This window comes from Bactrocera dorsalis, chromosome 4 (genome assembly GCF_023373825.1).
Source record: "Bactrocera dorsalis isolate Fly_Bdor chromosome 4, ASM2337382v1, whole genome shotgun sequence".
NCBI classification, from domain to species: domain Eukaryota; kingdom Metazoa; phylum Arthropoda; class Insecta; order Diptera; family Tephritidae; genus Bactrocera; species Bactrocera dorsalis.
The window spans coordinates 45,218,370-45,237,269 of record NC_064306.1 but is presented as its reverse complement, the minus strand read 5'-3'; the positions used below and the strand labels follow the sequence as shown (position 1 = coordinate 45,237,269).

Here is an 18,900-nt window from a genome sequence, read left to right as displayed (position 1 = left end):
CAGATAAGTTGACAATGAATTCATTTCCTATTGGAAAATTGATTCCAAATTGGATACCGAGGTTGGTATTGTTTTTAGTGGGTAAACAATATATAGGGTGGGCCCCATAAAATTTTAAATTTAAAGATAGGGCGTAAAAGATTGAGTGTAGCGTTTGCAGTATGGCACGTAGCGCCGTCCTGCTGAAACCAAATGTTGTCCAAATCTTCCTCTTGCATTTGCTTGAAGAAAAATTCGGTTAACATTGCGCGATATCGCTCACCATTGATAGTTACGGCGGTTCCTTCTTCATTTTCGAAGAAAAATGGGCCGATGATTTCACCAGTCCAAAATCTGCACCATATAGTGATTTATGCTGGGTGCATTGGCTTCTCGACGATTACGTGCGGGTTTTCCGTGCCCCAAATGCGACAATTCTGCTTGTTAACGTAGCCATAGAGGTGGAAATGGGCCTCGTTCGAAAACATGATTTTTCGGTAAAATTGACCATCCTCGGTCAAACGATCTTCTGCGCAATCTGCGAACTGTAGACGGCTTTTTTCTGGTGAATAGCGACCCATTTCGTAAATTTTAGACTTTTTACTGAATATCTGTTACTTTTCGAATGGTATTTGATGTGTCCAATGCCGAAATATAGATAATTCTAATTTAAAACGTTAGATGGCCCACCCTTTATAAAGTTTTGACTACTCGCGAGAATAACTTCAAAGTTATAATTCTAGGTTTCCCTTATGGACGACTGATAAGGCCGTACTATATGGCCTCATCTATATTAAGGGGGAAAAAATCATTTGTTGTGATAAATTTGGCGACTTAGCAAATATTTCCTTAGAAAGTGATATTAATATTTTGTATAGTCTCCTTTGGCACCAATGAAGGCTTTTATTCTTCTCGGTCAATCTCGGTCTTATCAACTATTGCTTTACAGATTTCTGAAGAAATAGAAGTCCACGTATTTTGTACCTTGTCCCATAATTCATTAAGAGCGACAGTTTCACCCGCAATCGATCTCTTTAGTACTCCCCACAACAGGTCAGTTGGGTTAAAGTCGGGAAACTGCGGTGGACAACTGGGCGTTGTAAATCCATTATTTTGAAACCAGTTTTTAGTTTTCCGGGCGATGTGCTTCGGATAATTGTCCTGCTGGAAAACGATGTCCGAAACACCTGCACCTACATCTTCCACAAAGGGAACTAAATGATTACCCAGAATGTCAATGTAAGAGTGTCCGTCATTCTATCCTCAATTTCTGGATATCACTAACGGTATGATGATACAGCCCACACCATATTTAAACCGCCTCAAAATTTCTATGTAGGCTTAACGAGGTGCGACCGTAACTTCATGTTCTTACTTTTCCAAGTTCACTCGCGACCTTTTGATCCTAGACCTATAAACTTTTTCCAATCATCAGAGTTCTAATACTTGTAACATTTTTCAGATGAGAGACGCAACTTTTTTAGACTATTTTGAATCAAATAAATTGATTTGCAGAAAAAACCATTTGTTCTGTGTTTTTTTTTTAATGCTGTTTACTTTGGAATACACCTTGTATGTACATGTTAATGGTTGAGATGACGAGACGGGTGAGTCTCTGTCTGTTCCTCCGACCGTCTGTTCGTCTGGGTAACTTGAGTAAAAGTTCGAGATGGTATAAGAAGGTTTTGAAGGACTCGCGGTGAACTTAATATATCCTCTGTAGGACACGAAATCTATAAATATTTTATATTATCAAATGTGGCTAAGTACATGTCGCACACTGTGTACGCCACAGAGAACACTTTGTGTAATCTGTGTATTTGTATGTGGGTGTGTGTATAACGGTCATACTTGCATCGTTGCGGTTTCTTGCCTTGCACTTGCACTTCCGTTTCCGTTTCGTTTTTATTGCTGGTTACTCCTTCGCTCACTTACTCGTATTGCCATGTTGTTGTTTATTGTTGACGTTATTGCTGGCAACGCTGCAGTGGCAGTTGTTTTTGCTGGTGCCTGTCATTGTTTACATGCATTGATTGAATTTGTTTACACCATTAAATTTGCAAATTGCCATTTTGGGGGCGAATTTTGCATAAACTGTCAGAAAATGTAGCTCTACAAAAACGCACACATGCACACAGACACCTATTTGAATAATGTACTTGCTCTCATGTTGCAAGGACACCGTCAAGCAGTTTTGCCCAGCAGAGTGTTGAAGCAATTATGAAGTTTTGCTGAATCGTTTTTGGACAAGAAACTGCATAAAAGCATCTACTACACTCATACTAAATATGTATCTATGTATATGTGAGTAAAATGTGTTGGCTCTCAGGTGTGCTTTGCAGATATATCGACCATGACATTGTTGTTTATGTGGTTTTAATAATGTTAATAACAATAAAACGATAACATTATGTTTGGTAATCGATTTAAGGGTGCATTTTAGTCTAGAGATCCGAATTTCGACCATTTTGTGCCAATTGATAGGACAATGATTTGATATTTGAACTATTTATTTTTTTTTATCAAAAGTACACAAAACCTGCAACTTCTTGTAGTCCTGCAAGTTCTAAGTATCATAGCTCATAGTATCTGCCTGTAGAGATCCCAGTTTGTATTCCTGGGTTAATCCTAATCTCCGATCTAATGGAGAAGTAGATGCACTTATGGTCAGAGATTGACGGTGTGCTTAGCACCCTACAGTTTTCTAGGTCTCCCGTTGGTGCCTCTCAACCGTGTGGCATATAGCATAATGCAAGTGGAAAGACTCATCATTGGCACTCTTCACTGTCACAACCGTCAGATCATCTGTGGAAAGACTGAATTCAAGGTGGGAAAATATACTTTTCTTCACCAATAACGCAGATCTTACACTGCTAATTGTTACTTCAGCGCAGCGACCCCGTTACCCACGACCACATTCCTGGACCAAAGCCACCTCTAGCCACCCCTCTCTAAATTGAGAAGAAGCTCAGCAGAGGCGTTCTTACTCTTGTTTCTACTCAAATATTTTGTTGTTGTAATCGCTGTTTATAAAGTTATCTCTCATATTAGTCAAACGAATGCTGGTTGATTTTTTCCGCTACCACAATTGAAAGTTTTAAGTTAAAAACTATATTACTCAAAATAAAATAAAAAAATTTAAGACTCATCATAAACGATAAAAAAAAATATGCAGTACACCCTGTGTAGGGCACGTGACATGTGTAAATTTCTTCTAATATTTACATTCTACTTATATCTGTTAAAAAATTTTATACAATATTTCGCGTAATGTTTAGCGTGAATATATATTTATACGTGTTCGTGTTACTGCAATCATCACCGTTATCTAAGGCCTTTATTGTAAATTCAACATCGGATGGAGATTACAAATTTCTGGTAGCCGGAGGCCAACGCACCCCGGGCGTGCAAAACTATACCCGCTTCATGGTCTCACTGCGCCAACGCACCGCCACCAAATACTTTGGTGATAATCATTATTGTGCCGGCGTCATTATCAGTTACCGTTGGATAGTCACTGCGGCGCAGTGTATGGTCTAGTATGTATATTTTTGTTTAAAATCTACAAATATTTTATAGAATTTGATTATTTACTTTTTTGTGAGTAGTCCTTCAAAAATTCCGCGACGTCCGCGTACAATAATTGTTGTGATTGGCACGGCGAATCGCATAATGCATAGTAACACTACGCGTCTTATGGCCGTCGATAGAGTTGTTGTAAATCGGAATTTCACATTGCACAGCACTCACGATATCGGATTGCTTCGATTGAAGTCGCGTATTACACTCAATGCGCGCGTACAAATTATGCCGCTACCCACAGGTCCACCGCCATATGGTGAGGTTTGTATAGTTCTCGGTTGGGGTAGAATTTACTACGTAAGTTGATGCCCATATACTCGTATCGGTTTGTTTGATTTATTTCTACTCATCGTCTATTGCTTGTTTGTTGCAGGGTGGACCGTATGCGGGTAGCGTGTCACACGTTGGGTTGCAGCTTTTTACCGAGGAGCATTGTAAAAAGGCTCATCCCCGTTACTCACCGGGTGATTTATGCGCTAGCTATCAAGGTCGTTTCGATCATGATCCATGCACCGGCGATGCTGGTGGACCTCTTGTTTGTAGGGGCAAATTCGTAGCTGTTGTTTCCTGGACTCTTGGCTGTGGTCGGAAGGAAACCCCAAGTTTATACACGGATATATATTACAATTTGAAATGGATTAAATCGGTAATGGCAGGGCAAAGCCGTTTATCAGTGTTGAAAGAACTCAAAATTTTAATATTAATATATTTTGTATTGTTGTATTCTTCATAAGAGCTTATTAAATCCATGCGAAATAACAAGGTTGCTTTATTTATGTGGTATATATGTAGTATATTAGTGGTCATGGTTTGGAATTTAAGGAGGTAACGGGGTTAGACTGTTAATCCAAGATCTAATAAAAATAAATCCATTATTTTTCCAATATATAGGGCCATATAAAACTTCAAATTTCGAAGATAGGGCGTAAATGATTGAGTGTAGCGTTTGCTGTATGGCACGTAGCGCCGTCTTGCTGAAACCAAATGTTGTCCAAGTCTTCGTCTTCAATTTGCTTGAAGAAAAATTCGGTTAACATTGCGCGATATCGCTCACATTGATGGTTACGGCGGTTCCTTCTTAATTTTCGAAGAAAAATAGGCCGATGATTTCACCAGTCCAAAATCCTATGGTACGGATGATGATGGAGTGATTCGTGCTGGGTGTATTGGCTTCCCGACGATTACGTGCGGGTTTTCTGTGCCCCAAATGCGACAATTCTGCTTGTTAACGTAACCATCGAGGTGGAAATGAGCCTCGTCCGAAAAGATGATTTTCCTGTAAAATTGACCATCCTCGGTCAAACGATCTTCTGCCCAATCTGCGAACTGTAGAATAGTGAATAGCGACCCATTTCGTAAATTTTAGACTTTTTACTGAATATCTGTCACTTTCCGAATGGTATTTGACGTTTCCAATGTCGAAATATAGATAATTCAAATTTAAAACGTTAGATGGCCCACCCGTTATCTTCTTCTTTACTGGCGTACACACCCTTAGGCAGTTATAGCCGAGTTAACAACAGCGCGCCAGTCGTTTCATCTTTTCCCAAGGTGGCGCCAATTGGAGACTGCAAACGAAGCTAGGTCCTTCTCCACCTTGTCTTTCCAACGGAGTAGAGGTATTCCTCTTCATTTGCTTCCCCCCGCTTGTACTGCGGCGAATACTTTCAGAGCTGGAGCATTTTCGTCCATTTGGACAACATAACCTAGCAGGCGAAGCCGTTTTTTTTTTATTTCGCTGAACTATGTCAATGCCGTCGTACATCTAATAGAGCTTATCGTTCCATCGGATGCGGTATTCTCCGTGGACGCAGGACGGGAATAATGACCTAGTTATAGAGTTTGGGTCGAGAAAGGACTTTACTTCTCAATTGCCTATTCAGTCCGAAGTAGCACTTGTTGGCAAGAGTTATTCTGCGTTGAATTTTAAGGTTGTTGGTGTTAATGCCGGTTGCAAGATAGAAGAATTTATCTACGACTTTGAAGTTATGACTGTCAACAGTGACGTTGCCTTCTCCATTCTGGAAAAAGTAGAACTATCGGGGTGGGTGTTGAGGCCAATGATATCGACATCATCGACGTACGCCAGCAACTGTACACTCTTATGTATAAAAGATTGCGCCTTCTCGTGCTGTAGAGCTGAAGCTCGAATTATTTTCTCCAACAGTAGATTGAAAACGTTGCAAAATAGAAAGTCGCTTTGTCTGAAACCTTGATATCGCACGGTTCGGAGAGGTTCTTCCCGATCCTGGCGGAGCTTTTGGTGCTGCTCAACGTCAGTTTACACAGCCGTATTAGTTTTTCGGGGATACCAAATTCAGACATCGCCGCATAAAGGCAGCTCCTTTTCGTGCTGTCAAAAGCAGCTTTGAAATCGACGAAGAGATGGTGTGTGTCGATTCTTCTTTCACGGGTCTTTTCCAAGATTTAGCGCATGGTGAATATCTGGTCGGTTGTTGATTTGCCAGGTCTAAAGCCACACTGATAAGGTCCAATCAGTTTGTTGACGGTGGGCTTTAATCTTTCACACAATACGCTCGATAGAACCTTATATGCGACGTTGAGGAGGCTTATCCCACGGTAATTGGCGCAGATTGTGGAGTCTCCCTTTTTATGGATTGGGCAGAGCACACTTAAATTCCAATCGTTGGGCATGCTTTCGTTCGATCATATTTTACAAAGAAGCTGATGCATGCTCCTTATCAGTTCTTCACCGGCCTGTTTGAATAGCTCGGCCGGCAATCCATCGGCCCCCGCCTCTTTGTTGTTCTTCAGGCGGGTAATTGCTATTCGAACTTCTTCATGGCCGGGTAGTGGAACGTCTGCTCCATCGTCATCGATTGGGGAATTGGATTCGCCATCTCCTGGTGTTATGCTTTCACTGCCATTCAGAAGGCTGGAGAATTGTTCTCTCCATAATTTTAGTATGCTCTGGGCATCAGTCACTAGATCACCTCTGGGAGTTCTACGAGAATATGCTCCGGTCTTGAAACCTTCTGTTAGTCGCCGCATTTTTTCGTAGAGTTTTCGAGCATTACCCCTGTCGGCCAGCTTAGCAAGCTCTTCGTGGTCATACATTTTGGCCTCTCTCTTGTTTTGTTTCCAGTATATACTTTAGGAATACAATATATACTTTAGTAATCTCGATGTTTATAGTGTTGGAAAGGTGTCATTTCGTATCTAAAAAAAGTTTTCAAAGAATTTTGTAATTGCTTTGACTAAATATTGCCCGAGCAAGCACCAAAGATGGATATCAGAAAATAGAAAAACTTTACAATTCTTCTTCGATTAAGGCGAAATCACGATTCTGATACTGTAATAATCACATACTCACAATTTTGGTTTCGACAATTCCGTTCTGGTGCTGGATGTAGTGGATCTAGTCAGAATTGATTGTCAGAAAGGATTCGGCAGAAACTTCAGGAGGTTTGTTGTGAGGTTTTTATGCAACCTCCTTATAGTCCGGATCTAATATCAAGAGATTGCTTGCTACCTATTCATATTTAAAGAAAATCGTTATGCTGTTGAAAAATTCGTCTCCAGAGAAGCTAGTGAAAATCTTGGTAATAGGAACTAGGGTTTCTATAAGAGTGGTATTTTGAAATTACTTTTAAAGTAGCAAAAAGTCATTGAAGAAAATGGTACATGCTTGATCTCAGGCCGATCGATCAAACAAAGCTTCTGAAACTATAAAACCCTTCACAGATTAAAGTACCTCTTAGGAAAACTTCAGTTTGATTGATCATTCTATAAAGACGTTTTTTCTTACAGGAAGTTACTATCTTGCCAGTACCGCCGATATCGGACAACTATAGCATAAAGCTGTCATACAACTGTTTGATCAAACTCATCTCCTTGTATGGATAACTCTTTTTTTTGTTAAAGTTATCTTCACCAAATTTGGCAGAGATTATTTTCCTAGGTATCGCTACAATCTCCGAATATCGATCGGACCGCTATAGCTTATTACGACCAATTAAAATTAGAATGAGAAAATTTTTATACCCTGGTATGCTATAAAAATACTCTTGTGATGGATATTATAGCCCCAGTGCAGTCAAAGTTTACGTTTTTTCTTATTTTTTTATCGTTCTTTTTTCTGACTTCACTCAATTCTAAAATAAACAATTACTTCGTCCATGCCCTGTGTACCTTTTAACCCGTTCCATGGAATCTACAAATCTATTTTACTTTTTTACTTTTTATTTGTCTATCAATGTATCAATTTTTTTGTGGCATCAATGTCGACATCTCTGCAATTTTCGCCTATTCTCTGTTGTATCACATTATATTTGTTACTCATCGAAAATGTCCACAGCCTTAAGAACATCAGCAGCCATCACGATTATTACCATCATCAGCCTCCAAGTAAAAAGTTCAAATTACCTATGAACATATCGTATTTATCGCAGAAGGAGAGAAAATATAAAATGGATGTTTCGGATGGATATACTCCAAAGAACTATAGGAAGTTTTACACTGTGCTACAAAGAAACATCGTTTCCATACGCACCGCCCGAGCGACCGCATACTTCGGAGATAATCACATTTGTGCGGGCTCAATCATATCGGACGATCTAATTTTAACTGCGGCGCATTGTGTTATCGAGTGAGTAGAGTTTTGCCTCTATAAGCGACTGCTGTTATTTAACAAATTTCTTCATCAAAAATTCTAGTCGACGCAAGATTGTGACGCGTAGTCATCGTATTATGGTAGTTGGTGGTACACCAAATCGTTTGAATCCGTACGTAGGAACAGTCGAAATAAAAGTACTTGATGTGATCCCACATCACGACTTTGTACCAGATGGTGCTCACGATATAGCATTATTGCGTCTTGCTGACAGCTTTCGCGACGACAATGATTTTATTCGAGTAATTCCCCTCTCCGATGGAATTATACCAAACGGCACAATATGCACGATCATTGGTTGGGGTCAAATGTTTTATGTGTGTATACTATTCATATTACTGTGAGTTTATAGTATTAACGCTACTCTGTTGTGGTTTCTGTTTGTTTTTTTTTGGTACAGCGTGGTCCCATCTCAGGTGATGCTATACACGGTGCTATGATTGTGTTTTCTTATAGTTATTGCCATCAATTTTATCCAAATGTATTTGATGAGACAATGATGTGTGCCAGCAGGGCAGACGCATGGGATGTTAACACATGTCGTGGGGATGCGGGTGGTCCGCTGATTTGCGGTGGTCGTATAGCCGGTGTTGTTTCTTGGCGGTCGTATTGTGGAAGAGACACGAAACCAACGGTATTTGCTAGCGTATATCATCATCGTGATTGGATCAAAAGGGCAAGCTGTGCAAATATATTAAAGTCACTAAAGATACTACACTTGTTATTATATATGCTGTGCATTTATATCTTAAAATGATTCTATATATCCATATGCATATATATAGCTTATGTGAGTGCGAACTGGGTGAGCTTTATCTTTTGATTCGAGCATGTAGACATTATTAGACATACTATTTAACTAAACTTCACATAAAAAAAAAAATTTGTATGGAATTTTCCTGGGAATATTATTGCTAATAAAATAAATTAATTCATATAAATTTATGTGCTTTATGTGGCAACTGTAAATAGAAATTATTATATAACTTAGCCTCAGGGCCTCAGGGCTAATTATTATATGCTGTGAAGATTTATTCCGTTTACTACGTTGCTGTAAGCTTTTGATTTATTCGTAGTGAATACTACTCCTCGGTAAATTTTTGGGGTTTCCGTACTGTTGGTGCACGAAGACGCTAAGGAGTACAGGATAGCAAGCGGTGATCATGGCTATGCACCCTGGTTATGGTCTTAGCTGCATACTGCTTTGCCTGCGTTCCATGTTATATTTTATTTTCTTCATTGAACATTTTTTTACGAATGTTTCGACCTATAAACATCCGAAAGTGGCTTTAAAGTAAAAAGTCGAGTACAGACTCCTCAGTAGAATATTTAAGTTCGAATTTTCCCCTTCTTGTTTTGCTGTACTATTGATTTGTATCAGTTGTTGAAGAAGATATCACATATGCCAGATGGACGTTTCATGTAAATCATTCACTCGTTCTCAAGTAATGCTTTTATTGCTGGAAAACTATTTTGAAGGTCTCCAAGCTAGATACGTAACTAACGAATCGGTAGCAAAACGTTGGGCGACAGTTCCAAAAAAGTGAGAAGGGGCTAAGTTCGGCAATAAAAGAATATTTCATGCTCTTGAAACTTGCTAGAATTAAAGTCAGGTAAACACCTTCAGGTGCATAAGATTTGTTACTTATGTGGGGTCTAGGGAAAGTTTTCACCCGTGTTTATGCATTTTAGGCACAAAGACCACCGTAACTAGAAAAACGCGCTCTCTCAATTGTATTAAGATAATTCACACATTGTCCGATGCATGCGGTATAAAAGTGGAAGTTCGAAACTCTTTCTATTTAGTATATACAGCCTAATTATTGATCCGATTCAATCCGTTCTTGACATATACTATACACATATAGGCGTTTTGTTTTCGATAAAAAGTTCCCAATAGAAACAGTGGTCTACATATTCGGTATCTGGGGCTCTCTTAGTATTTTCGCGAGATGGGTAGGCATGCCAAAAAGACTTGCTCTGAGCGAATTAGGTTATTATATCTGAAATGGTTTAGGAGATCTTTACAATTAATTGAGGGCGGTGCCATGCCCACTTATTTATTATTTCAACCGTAGATGCCGCTCCCTAATGGAATAATTAACAGCCTTGCACTTTGTTGTACACCTTAGTCATTACCGATTAATAGGGTTTTGTTGTCGTCCGATTGCGCCAATCCGCAACACCAACCCTCCCTGGATGCCAAGGAACATGTGTGATACCATCAAGAAGTGGTTTCTAATCTCGATTCGTTATCATCTAAGTTTCTATGCCATATAATAGAACGGGAATGACAAGAGCGTTATAAAACTTAATTTTTGTTCGTCGAAAGAGGGAATAGGACGGGAATGAAAAAATACTTATAAACCAATTTTCTACCGATCCCAAAACAGCACCTCTAGGGAAAAGTTTTTCTGCGCTTGATCTCCAGGTTTATATAGTTGCTATAATCCTTCACTTTTTTAAATTTATTGCTGCCAATAGTGACGTAGACTCAAAGATGCGAGAAAACTTTGTATGTGGACTCCAGGTACTCAACCACCACAAGTTTCGCTTTCTTTTATAGGCTGGAAAAAGGCCTACCATGTCAATATCATCTGAATACTCCAGTAGCATTGTATTTTTAGAGTAGACATAGATAGTTATTGAAGACGAAGCACTAGAGATAATCACCCTGCCTAAATTTTATGGTATCGAATGGCTAGGAGGCATTCTTTCCGATTTTGTCGGAATTAATGGTTTTGCTCGATGTCATTCTGCAAAATAGTATAAGATTTGCAAGGACACCATTTAGACATCGCGTCGAGAAGTGGTGCTCGAGGTCGATCTGTTTGCGAAGGAATCTTCTCCAGGATTTGACTTGTAAAAATCTGGTCTATGGTGGATTTGCCAGGTCTAAAGCTTGACTGATAAGGATCTATCAGTTTATTAACAATGGTCTTCCACACTACAATGTGAATGGAACCATATATACAATGTAAGAATGCTGATTTCGCGTTATTTAGCGCAGACTGCGGCGTCTTCATTTTTAGGAATACGGCACGGTACTCATATATTCCAATCATTGGGTATATATTCATACGACAGAATCATGCTTAGCAGCTGGAACATATGGCTTTCAAGGTCCTCGTCGTCGGCTCAGCCAGTAATTAATCGAACCGTGGGGTTTCGTGGTTTTCTTCGAGCTGTCCTCACCTCGTCTTGTACGAGTTGTGGGACGATAACTTTATCACAATAGATTGTTGGTTCGGAATCTTCATCATCCGTCCCAGCACTGTTTTTGTCTTTTAAGTGTCGATGAAGTTTCCTTCCAAATTACGAGTGTACTCTGGGAGTCTGTTATTAGGGTTTAAAACTATTTGTTTGGTGGTTTGATTTAGAACTTTCAAGTCAAACTATCGCTAAACAGCATTACAAGCTTTTTGTACTCACGAGAACTAGTCAAATGAAAATGTTTGAGGAAACTGTAAGTTCGTAAGAAGCCATTTTAGAGATGCTTACAGTTGTGACGTCACTTTAGCCTGCGCAGACCGGCATACGGAGGCGAGCATTGAATTGAATGAACCAAAAAATGATATGAGTTATTGCGCCTTTACAATTATTTTTCTACAAATTTCGTTCAGTCAAAACTAGACGACACTCTGTTCTGTTCATCATATTCATTTGACTTTTATTTTTTCTAATGACACAAAAAAAATTCCGAAGTAGCATATTTGTAAATCTTTCTATTATATATTCATATTTTTGTATTAAAAAACTGGAAGTTATTTAAAAAAATAAACGGCTATGGTGCTTTTATTGGATCTTTTGCATATTTTCTACCATCTCTTGCCGGTGCTGTTGTGCGTACCAAAAGCCTTTGGTCTACACGGCAGAGGTTATCACAACCATAGCAAAGAGCTCGAGCTGCCGACTGATCTGCCCAATATCACGTATGACAGCGGCGAATACCACATGCTAATTGCTGGTGGCTACAAGCCTTTGAAGAATACTCTTACTAAATATGTGGTATCCATACGTACCTCCCGGGCGACTGCCTACTTTGGCGATAATCACTTCTGCGTTGGCTCGATAATATCTGACAATTTAATAATGACCGCAGCGCATTGTGTTGTTGAGTGAGTGGTTGAGAGAGAGTTTGGGCCCTTTTTTGATTTTATACAATTCTCTTATACGCTTTAGTCGTCGAAAGGTCGTCACGCGTCCGCATCGTCTTGTCGTTGTTGCTGGCGCACCGAATCGTTTTCAAAAACTACAGACCACCGTTGAAATGAAGGTGCGAGATGTTTTGCCTCACGAATACTTTAAACGCAAAGGAGAGCACGATATCGCACTCCTTCGGCTTGTACACCATTTTCCCGACGATAATGATTTCGTTAAAATAATAGGTTTGACTAATAAAATGGTGCAACCGGGCACCTCATGCCAAATCCTTGGTTGGGGTCAACTCTTTTTTGTGAGTACTCGCATACATTCATTATTTCTATACAAATAGTTAATAAATTTACTCTTCTTTTAAACGTATAGCGTGGTCCATATTCGGCACATGCAATTGTTGCCAATTTAACGGTATTCTCGCAGGAATATTGTAGAATGTTCTATCGGCATCACTTTCATGAAACGATGATTTGTGCTGGCAAGCAAGGTGTATGGGATGCGGATGCCTGCCGTGGCGACTCAGGCGGTCCATTAATTTGTAATGATGAAGTAGTTGCTATTGTTTCATGGGGTTCACATTGCGGCGAAAAGGGGAAACCGACTATTTTTACTAGTGTATATCATCATCGTGATTGGATTAAAATAACCAGTGGCTCGGAAACTGTGCGCCACCTAATGAAGCCACAGCATTTTTTCCTAAACCTACTGCTGATATATTTTTTATTGCAAACTTAAGTCCGTATATATATGTGTCTATGTATATGCTAATTATGTACTGATTTCAAACAATTTTGAATACATAAGAAAATTTTCCGCAATTGTATTAAAAAAACAATTGTTACTAAGAGACGTAGCGGTTACTGATATGTGAACAGATTGTTTAACAGATCTCTGAAGTAGCACTTTATTACAGCTTTTATTAAAGTAAAATAGACTCTTTATCTATGACTTCTGATGCTGCCCATTCAGTAATGTGTGGGTTGTTTAAACAAGGTGGTTCTTAGAATGTCCATCTAGGAAACTCATGAGCGTAGTATTTGCCTTGTACAAGACATGTTTTTGGAAATTTCTAGCTCTGTTATTAGCGAATTCTGTAATTTTATTAACCTAAAATACAGATTAATAGAAGGATCAAAACGATAGCAAGCTGAACGTAAAACTTTTGACATTACTTTAACGAATATTCTCACCGAATGACCGATTCTAAAAATCACACAAATTTGATTTGGATTGAACAAAAAAACCATTAACAGCGGTTGCATTGAAGATGAAATACATATACTCTTCCCAAATACAGAAGATTCTTAAAGCACTCGATATTCACCGGTCAGCCAGTGCGGCAGCTATATACTATATATAGCAGATCAATTGAAAAGTCCTCGACTTTCCATAATAAAACATACTGTTTTGTCTGAACTCGTGTTTATATTCACCATAGTTCCTTTTAACACTATCATAGCGACCCTCCAACTTTTCGACACAATTTTTTTGTAAATTTATCCTTTACTTCAAATTAAGCCTCAGTTTCGGCGATTACCTCTTCATTAAACGAAAATTTCTTCACAGCGAACATTCTTTTGAGATATGAGAATAGGAAGTAGTCGCTGGGGCCAGATCTGAAGAACATGTTTTATGCGAAAGTACAGGGTAGGCCATTTAAAGTTGACCCATCTGGCAACGCTGTAACTTTTAACAGCGCTGACAAATCGGCTAATGTCATACCGCGTTAGAAGCGTCATTCGAAGACAATTTATACCATGGAACAGTACACTCCAAAAGAACGCGCTGAAATTGTTCAGCTTTATATTCAAAATAGCTTTTCAATTGTGTTAACAACGTGCGTTTCGCAAAAAAATAAAGTGAAAAGTGCTCCAGTTAAGAACACAATTAAGTCTTTATACGCAAAATTTGTGAACACCGGTAATCTCAGTAATGCCAGTCATGCATCCAGACAACGCACAAGACGTTCTGATGAAAATATCGAAGCTGTACGAGCCAGTATTGAGGAGACTCCATCGACATCGAGTTATCGCCGCTCTCAGGAATTAGACATCTCTCGCACCACTCTCCGACGCATAATTCATAAAGATTTGAAGATGTTTCCATATAAAATTCAAATGGCACAAAAACTAAACCCAGCTGATTATCCGCGACGCCATAATTTTGGCAAATGGGCCATCGAAATGGCTGAAAACGAACTTGACTTTTGGCGAAAACTCATCATGTCAGACGAGGCACATTTCTCGTTGAATGGAGGCGTAAACAAGCAAAATTGCCGATTTTATGCCACCGAAAATCCTCAATTAATTGAAGAACAGCCTCTTTACGACCAAAAAGTAACAGTTTGGTGCGGTGTTTGCGCGAATATGATCATCGGACCGTATTTTTTCGAAGACGATGATGGAGCCACGACAACAGTCAATGGTGAGCGTTATCGAGCCATGATAACGGATTTTGTGATACCCATTATTCGCGAAAATGACATGGATAACTTCTGGTTTCAACAGGACGGGGCTACATGCCATACAGCTCGACCAACAATCAATTTATTGCGACCATTTTTCCCCGGGCGATTGATATCGAAAAATGGTGATGTTGACTGGCCACCGAGATCACCAGATTTGACGCCACCAGACTTTTATTTGTGGGGTTATTTGAAATCCAAGGTATACGCTAATAAGCCAAAGACCTTAGCTCAACTGAAAGCCAACATTCGACGTGAAACAGCCGCCATATCATCCGAAACATTGGCCAAAGTCATGGAAAATGTCGAAAAAAGAGTGCATTTAGCTGTCAAAGCTAAAGGTGCCCATTTACGCGATCTAATTTTTAAATATTAGCTGAAACAAATCCCCTTGGACCAAAATAAATTATTTTTGAAATGAAAAAAAAACATTGTTTTCTTTTGTTCTTTTTTTTTAGAAACAAATGGGTCAACTTTAAATGGCCTACCCTGTACAGGTAATTCGAAGTCCAATTCATGGATTTTTGTCATTGTTTCCACTTCCACTTCTGACACGTTGCATAGTTTAGACGAAACAGCACTTTCTTTTTCTTCAAATGCGGCCGTTTTTCTGCGATTTCGTACTTCAGACAGCCAACAATGCTTTATAATAGTCGTTGTTGATGGTCCTACCTTTTTCAAAGTAGTCAAAAATTATTTCATGCGCATCTCAAAACACAGACGTCATAATCCATCTAGCCGACTGTTGCTTTTTCTAACGACGATATTCAAGCACTTTTTCTTTAAATTTTTTGATGTTATCGTTATTAGCATAGTTGGATGGATGGATGATTCTGTATGTCTTTATGACCTTCACTGAATGTTTTGAGTTGCTAAATACTTGTGTTCTTGATAAAGTAGGGGAGTCTACTGAAAACACTATTCTCGGAAATTCCGTAGCTGTGATTATATTCAAAAAAATTTAAAATAAACTTCTTAATTTTTTTCCAAGGTAAAAATCGTCAGATAAACTTTTCGTAAACAAACAGGTAATTCACATCTGGAGATGAAACATCACATGAATATAAAAAATGATTGTACCAATCTCGGAAAAGAAACTTTTATCTATGTATTAGATTTACGCTCGCGGGTTAAGGCCGGATCAAACTTTATCAGATGGTATACAATTTCATTAACTGTAGTCGCTTCTCCAAGCTTTAGAGAGTAGCGTATTGAACAGACTATACAAGCTGTTCAAAGTTACACATTAATAAACTTTGTCGCAAGACCTTTAGTTTCTTTACAAATTTGTGATTCGACAGTTGAGGCTATGGGAAATTTAATATCAAACATTTTTCTCAAGTGAAAAGTGGCCAAACGACCGGCCCAAAACGTGAAATTATTTGCTCACCGATGCGCTCTCAATAAATCCATAGAATCGATGTGTCGGAAGTGACGCCCTCTTGTTGAAACCAAATGTTGCCGAGATCACGAGCTTCAATTTCAGGCATCAAATTGTCGGAAATACGGACCAATGATTTCACCAGATCACTAACCACACCAAACCGTTGTTCTTTCTGAATGAAATGGCAGTTCTTGAAACTCTTTGGGTTGCTCTTCGCCTCAAATGCGCCAATTTTGCTTGTTTACATACTCATTGAGTCCGAAATGAGCCTCAACAAAATTCGGCTCGGAATCGTTGAATCTTTTTGGAGCTTTTCAAGAGCCCATATAGCGAAGCGTTGCCGCTTGGGAAGGTCGAGCGGCTTCAGTTCTTGCACAAGCTGTACTTTATCGCTAATTGGAAACTTCCTCTTAATTAACTTTACACCCATTTAAGGCAACCAATCGATTAGTTATAAGAAACAAACTGATTATACAAGAAAGAAAGATTTTTTCCAAGCTGAGCTGAGTATCATATTACGAACACGCTTACATATACACCTCCTAACGGTATTACCGCTGAACGACAACATTAGAATTTTTTATGGACGGATACAAAAACAATGATAACAGAGCATGGTGGTAATTTGAGCCGCACAAGCCGCGGCCAATACCTAAGCAAACAAAGGCAGACCTAACTTACACTAGTGTGTATGTATGTGTGGAAGTGTGAGAACGTGCTCACGCTCACATGTAAATGCTTGTTTAGTAAACCGCAAAAATAACAGTGACAATGGCAGACAACCGCAAAATAACACCAACGTTTGCCGCTAACAATGGCGATAACCGAGTGGACTAATACAACAACAACAACAACCACAGCTACATATAACTGTAATCAAATCGCTGTGTGTAAAATGTAGCGCACAAAAAACAAAGGAGTTAAAGGAAATTTATCACAATAACTACTACCAATTAGAAATCGGTATCCGATTGCTATGCTTGTGGGTACCTGACCGGCGTTACCGTGCCTAACGCCCGTGCCCTACGCTAACCAGCGCAGTGCTTTAACACGAACTTATATGGTTACGTATACGCAGTGTGTTGCGATTCGAAGTGAATAATGTTTTGCTGAAACGGTGTGCTTAGGTTATAATTACATATCGATATGGTGTTGCTTTGAGTTGGTGTGCTAGTAAGCCGCGCGTAAAGTGGATCGACTCGCGTGGCGTTGATTTATGGCATTGCGCCAGAAGATTATTATATTCTCGCACTATTTGACTTGGCTATTCAATTAATTGGTCTTCTTTATTGATTTCAAGTTTTTGAATTAAGGTTGTGTTCTACTATCTAGAATGTTTACTAAAATTTGAGAAAGTAATTTGCGCATAATTCAAATTTTTTAGAAAAATATCTCGTTGTTTTTAAACAATTTTTTTATTGTGACAATAACTAGATCTCGATCTCGATCTAACCACTGTCAGGACGTGACAATATAAAATAGATTCAAAAAGCAGATACTGTAGTCCAGCTTTGGCTTTTTTGTGAACTGTGGGAACCGACTGGAATTGATATTAGCCGCCTAAACAAAGTGCTCAAATCGCTTCATAAATACATACATAAGTGTTTTTTTGGTCTTAAATGAAAAAAAAAATGGAAAAAATTTTTCCAATTGAGCAATTCGCAAACTCTCTAAAGGATAGGGTTTACTTGACCGACCGTTCATACCAGGATGCAGCACCCGCCACTAATAATGGTTTGGGCCGCTGTCACCGCAGATTGGCGCTCTACAGTTGATTGTTTTCATCGAGCCTGGCGTCAAAGTAAATGCGACATATTATTGGGAAAGTGCTCTGGAGACTGCTTTGAAGCCGTGGGCAAACAAACATTTCTGTCGGAAATCATGGACGTTTCAACAAGACTCAGAACCGTCTCACAAAGCGCGAGTGAACCAAGAATGGCTGAAAAACAACGTTTCGAACTTCATTACGACCACACAAGGGCTCTCGAATTCACCAGATGCCAATCCAATTGATTATTCTCTCTTGGCCATTTCGGAGAGCAAGATCCGAAGTAAAAAATACGCCAGTCCCGAGATGCATTCCGTTGTCCGTGAGTGGGCCAAAATATTGGCAAGTCACATTCGGGCAGTTTGTGATTCGTTTTTTGATCGTCTCAAGGCCATAGATAAGGCAAAAGCTGGTCATATCGAGCAAAAGTGAATTGGTCCTGAATTTATGATTATTTTCACACATTTTGTATTAGGCGATTTTCGTGATTTGTAAGAGAAAGTACGCGATTGAATATTTCGTACTTCTTTGAACGTAATAAGGTATATTTTCAGCTTTATTTTAAGTTTTTTTTCACAAAAATTATGAAAAATAACGAAGTTATGGGCTGTCTTCGGAGGTGCCAAATTGAAATATTTATTAAACTTAAAGATATTTCCTATACAATGAAAAATATCAAAAATTAACAACCTTGCCGATTTCACAGAATATTTTTGAAATATGGACTATCGAAAAACCAAATAAAAATTTTTTTTTTTTGAAAGTGTCACACTGGTATAGCCCCTTAAAATAAATAAAAATAATTTTCCAAACCGAATTTATGGCCTTTTTAATTGGTTACACTTCGAATGTCGGGCCGTGTAGTATAGTTTTGTTTGTTATATATATACAAATGATCAGGATGACGAGAAAAGTTGAAATCCGATTGACTG

At 38.9% G+C, this 18,900-nt stretch overlaps 3 protein-coding genes across 3 annotated transcripts; all 3 read left to right on the top strand.

Annotated features, from left to right (window-relative positions):
* Positions 1-3,174: 3,174 nt before the first annotated feature.
* Positions 3,175-4,308, top strand: LOC105222021 (serine protease 1). Its single transcript, XM_011199183.3, has 3 exons — positions 3,175-3,518; positions 3,588-3,858; positions 3,935-4,308. The coding sequence occupies exons 1-3, from the start codon at positions 3,250-3,252 to the stop codon at positions 4,292-4,294; spliced, it is 900 nt and encodes a 299-aa protein (XP_011197485.2). The 5' UTR covers positions 3,175-3,249; the 3' UTR covers positions 4,295-4,308.
* Positions 4,309-7,778: 3,470 nt separating this feature from the next.
* Positions 7,779-9,090, top strand: LOC105222020 (trypsin-2). Its single transcript, XM_011199181.2, has 3 exons — positions 7,779-8,170; positions 8,238-8,511; positions 8,595-9,090. Exons 1-3 carry the CDS (start codon positions 7,803-7,805, stop codon positions 8,949-8,951), a joined length of 999 nt encoding a protein of 332 aa, XP_011197483.2. The 5' UTR covers positions 7,779-7,802; the 3' UTR covers positions 8,952-9,090.
* Positions 9,091-11,881: 2,791 nt separating this feature from the next.
* Positions 11,882-13,159, top strand: LOC105222019 (trypsin-3). The gene is made up of 3 exons (XM_011199180.4): positions 11,882-12,312; positions 12,377-12,650; positions 12,722-13,159. Exons 1-3 carry the CDS (start codon positions 11,981-11,983, stop codon positions 13,085-13,087), a joined length of 972 nt encoding a protein of 323 aa, XP_011197482.2. The 5' UTR covers positions 11,882-11,980; the 3' UTR covers positions 13,088-13,159.
* Positions 13,160-18,900: the final 5,741 nt, after the last annotated feature.

Coding starts and splice junctions, on each gene's coding strand:
- LOC105222020 (XM_011199181.2), top strand. CDS start 7,803: ATGTCGACATCTCTGCAATTTTCGCCTATTCTCTGTTGTATCACATTA. Junction 8,171..8,237: donor GCGGCGCATTGTGTTATCGA/GTGAGTAGAGTT, acceptor CAAAAATTCTAG/TCGACGCAAGATTGTGACGC. Junction 8,512..8,594: donor GTTGGGGTCAAATGTTTTAT/GTGTGTATACTA, acceptor TTTTTGGTACAG/CGTGGTCCCATCTCAGGTGA.
- LOC105222019 (XM_011199180.4), top strand. CDS start 11,981: ATGGTGCTTTTATTGGATCTTTTGCATATTTTCTACCATCTCTTGCCG. Junction 12,313..12,376: donor GCAGCGCATTGTGTTGTTGA/GTGAGTGGTTGA, acceptor TATACGCTTTAG/TCGTCGAAAGGTCGTCACGC. Junction 12,651..12,721: donor GTTGGGGTCAACTCTTTTTT/GTGAGTACTCGC, acceptor TTAAACGTATAG/CGTGGTCCATATTCGGCACA.
- LOC105222021 (XM_011199183.3), top strand. CDS start 3,250: ATGTTTAGCGTGAATATATATTTATACGTGTTCGTGTTACTGCAATCA. Junction 3,519..3,587: donor GCGGCGCAGTGTATGGTCTA/GTATGTATATTT, acceptor TTTTGTGAGTAG/TCCTTCAAAAATTCCGCGAC. Junction 3,859..3,934: donor GTTGGGGTAGAATTTACTAC/GTAAGTTGATGC, acceptor TGTTTGTTGCAG/GGTGGACCGTATGCGGGTAG.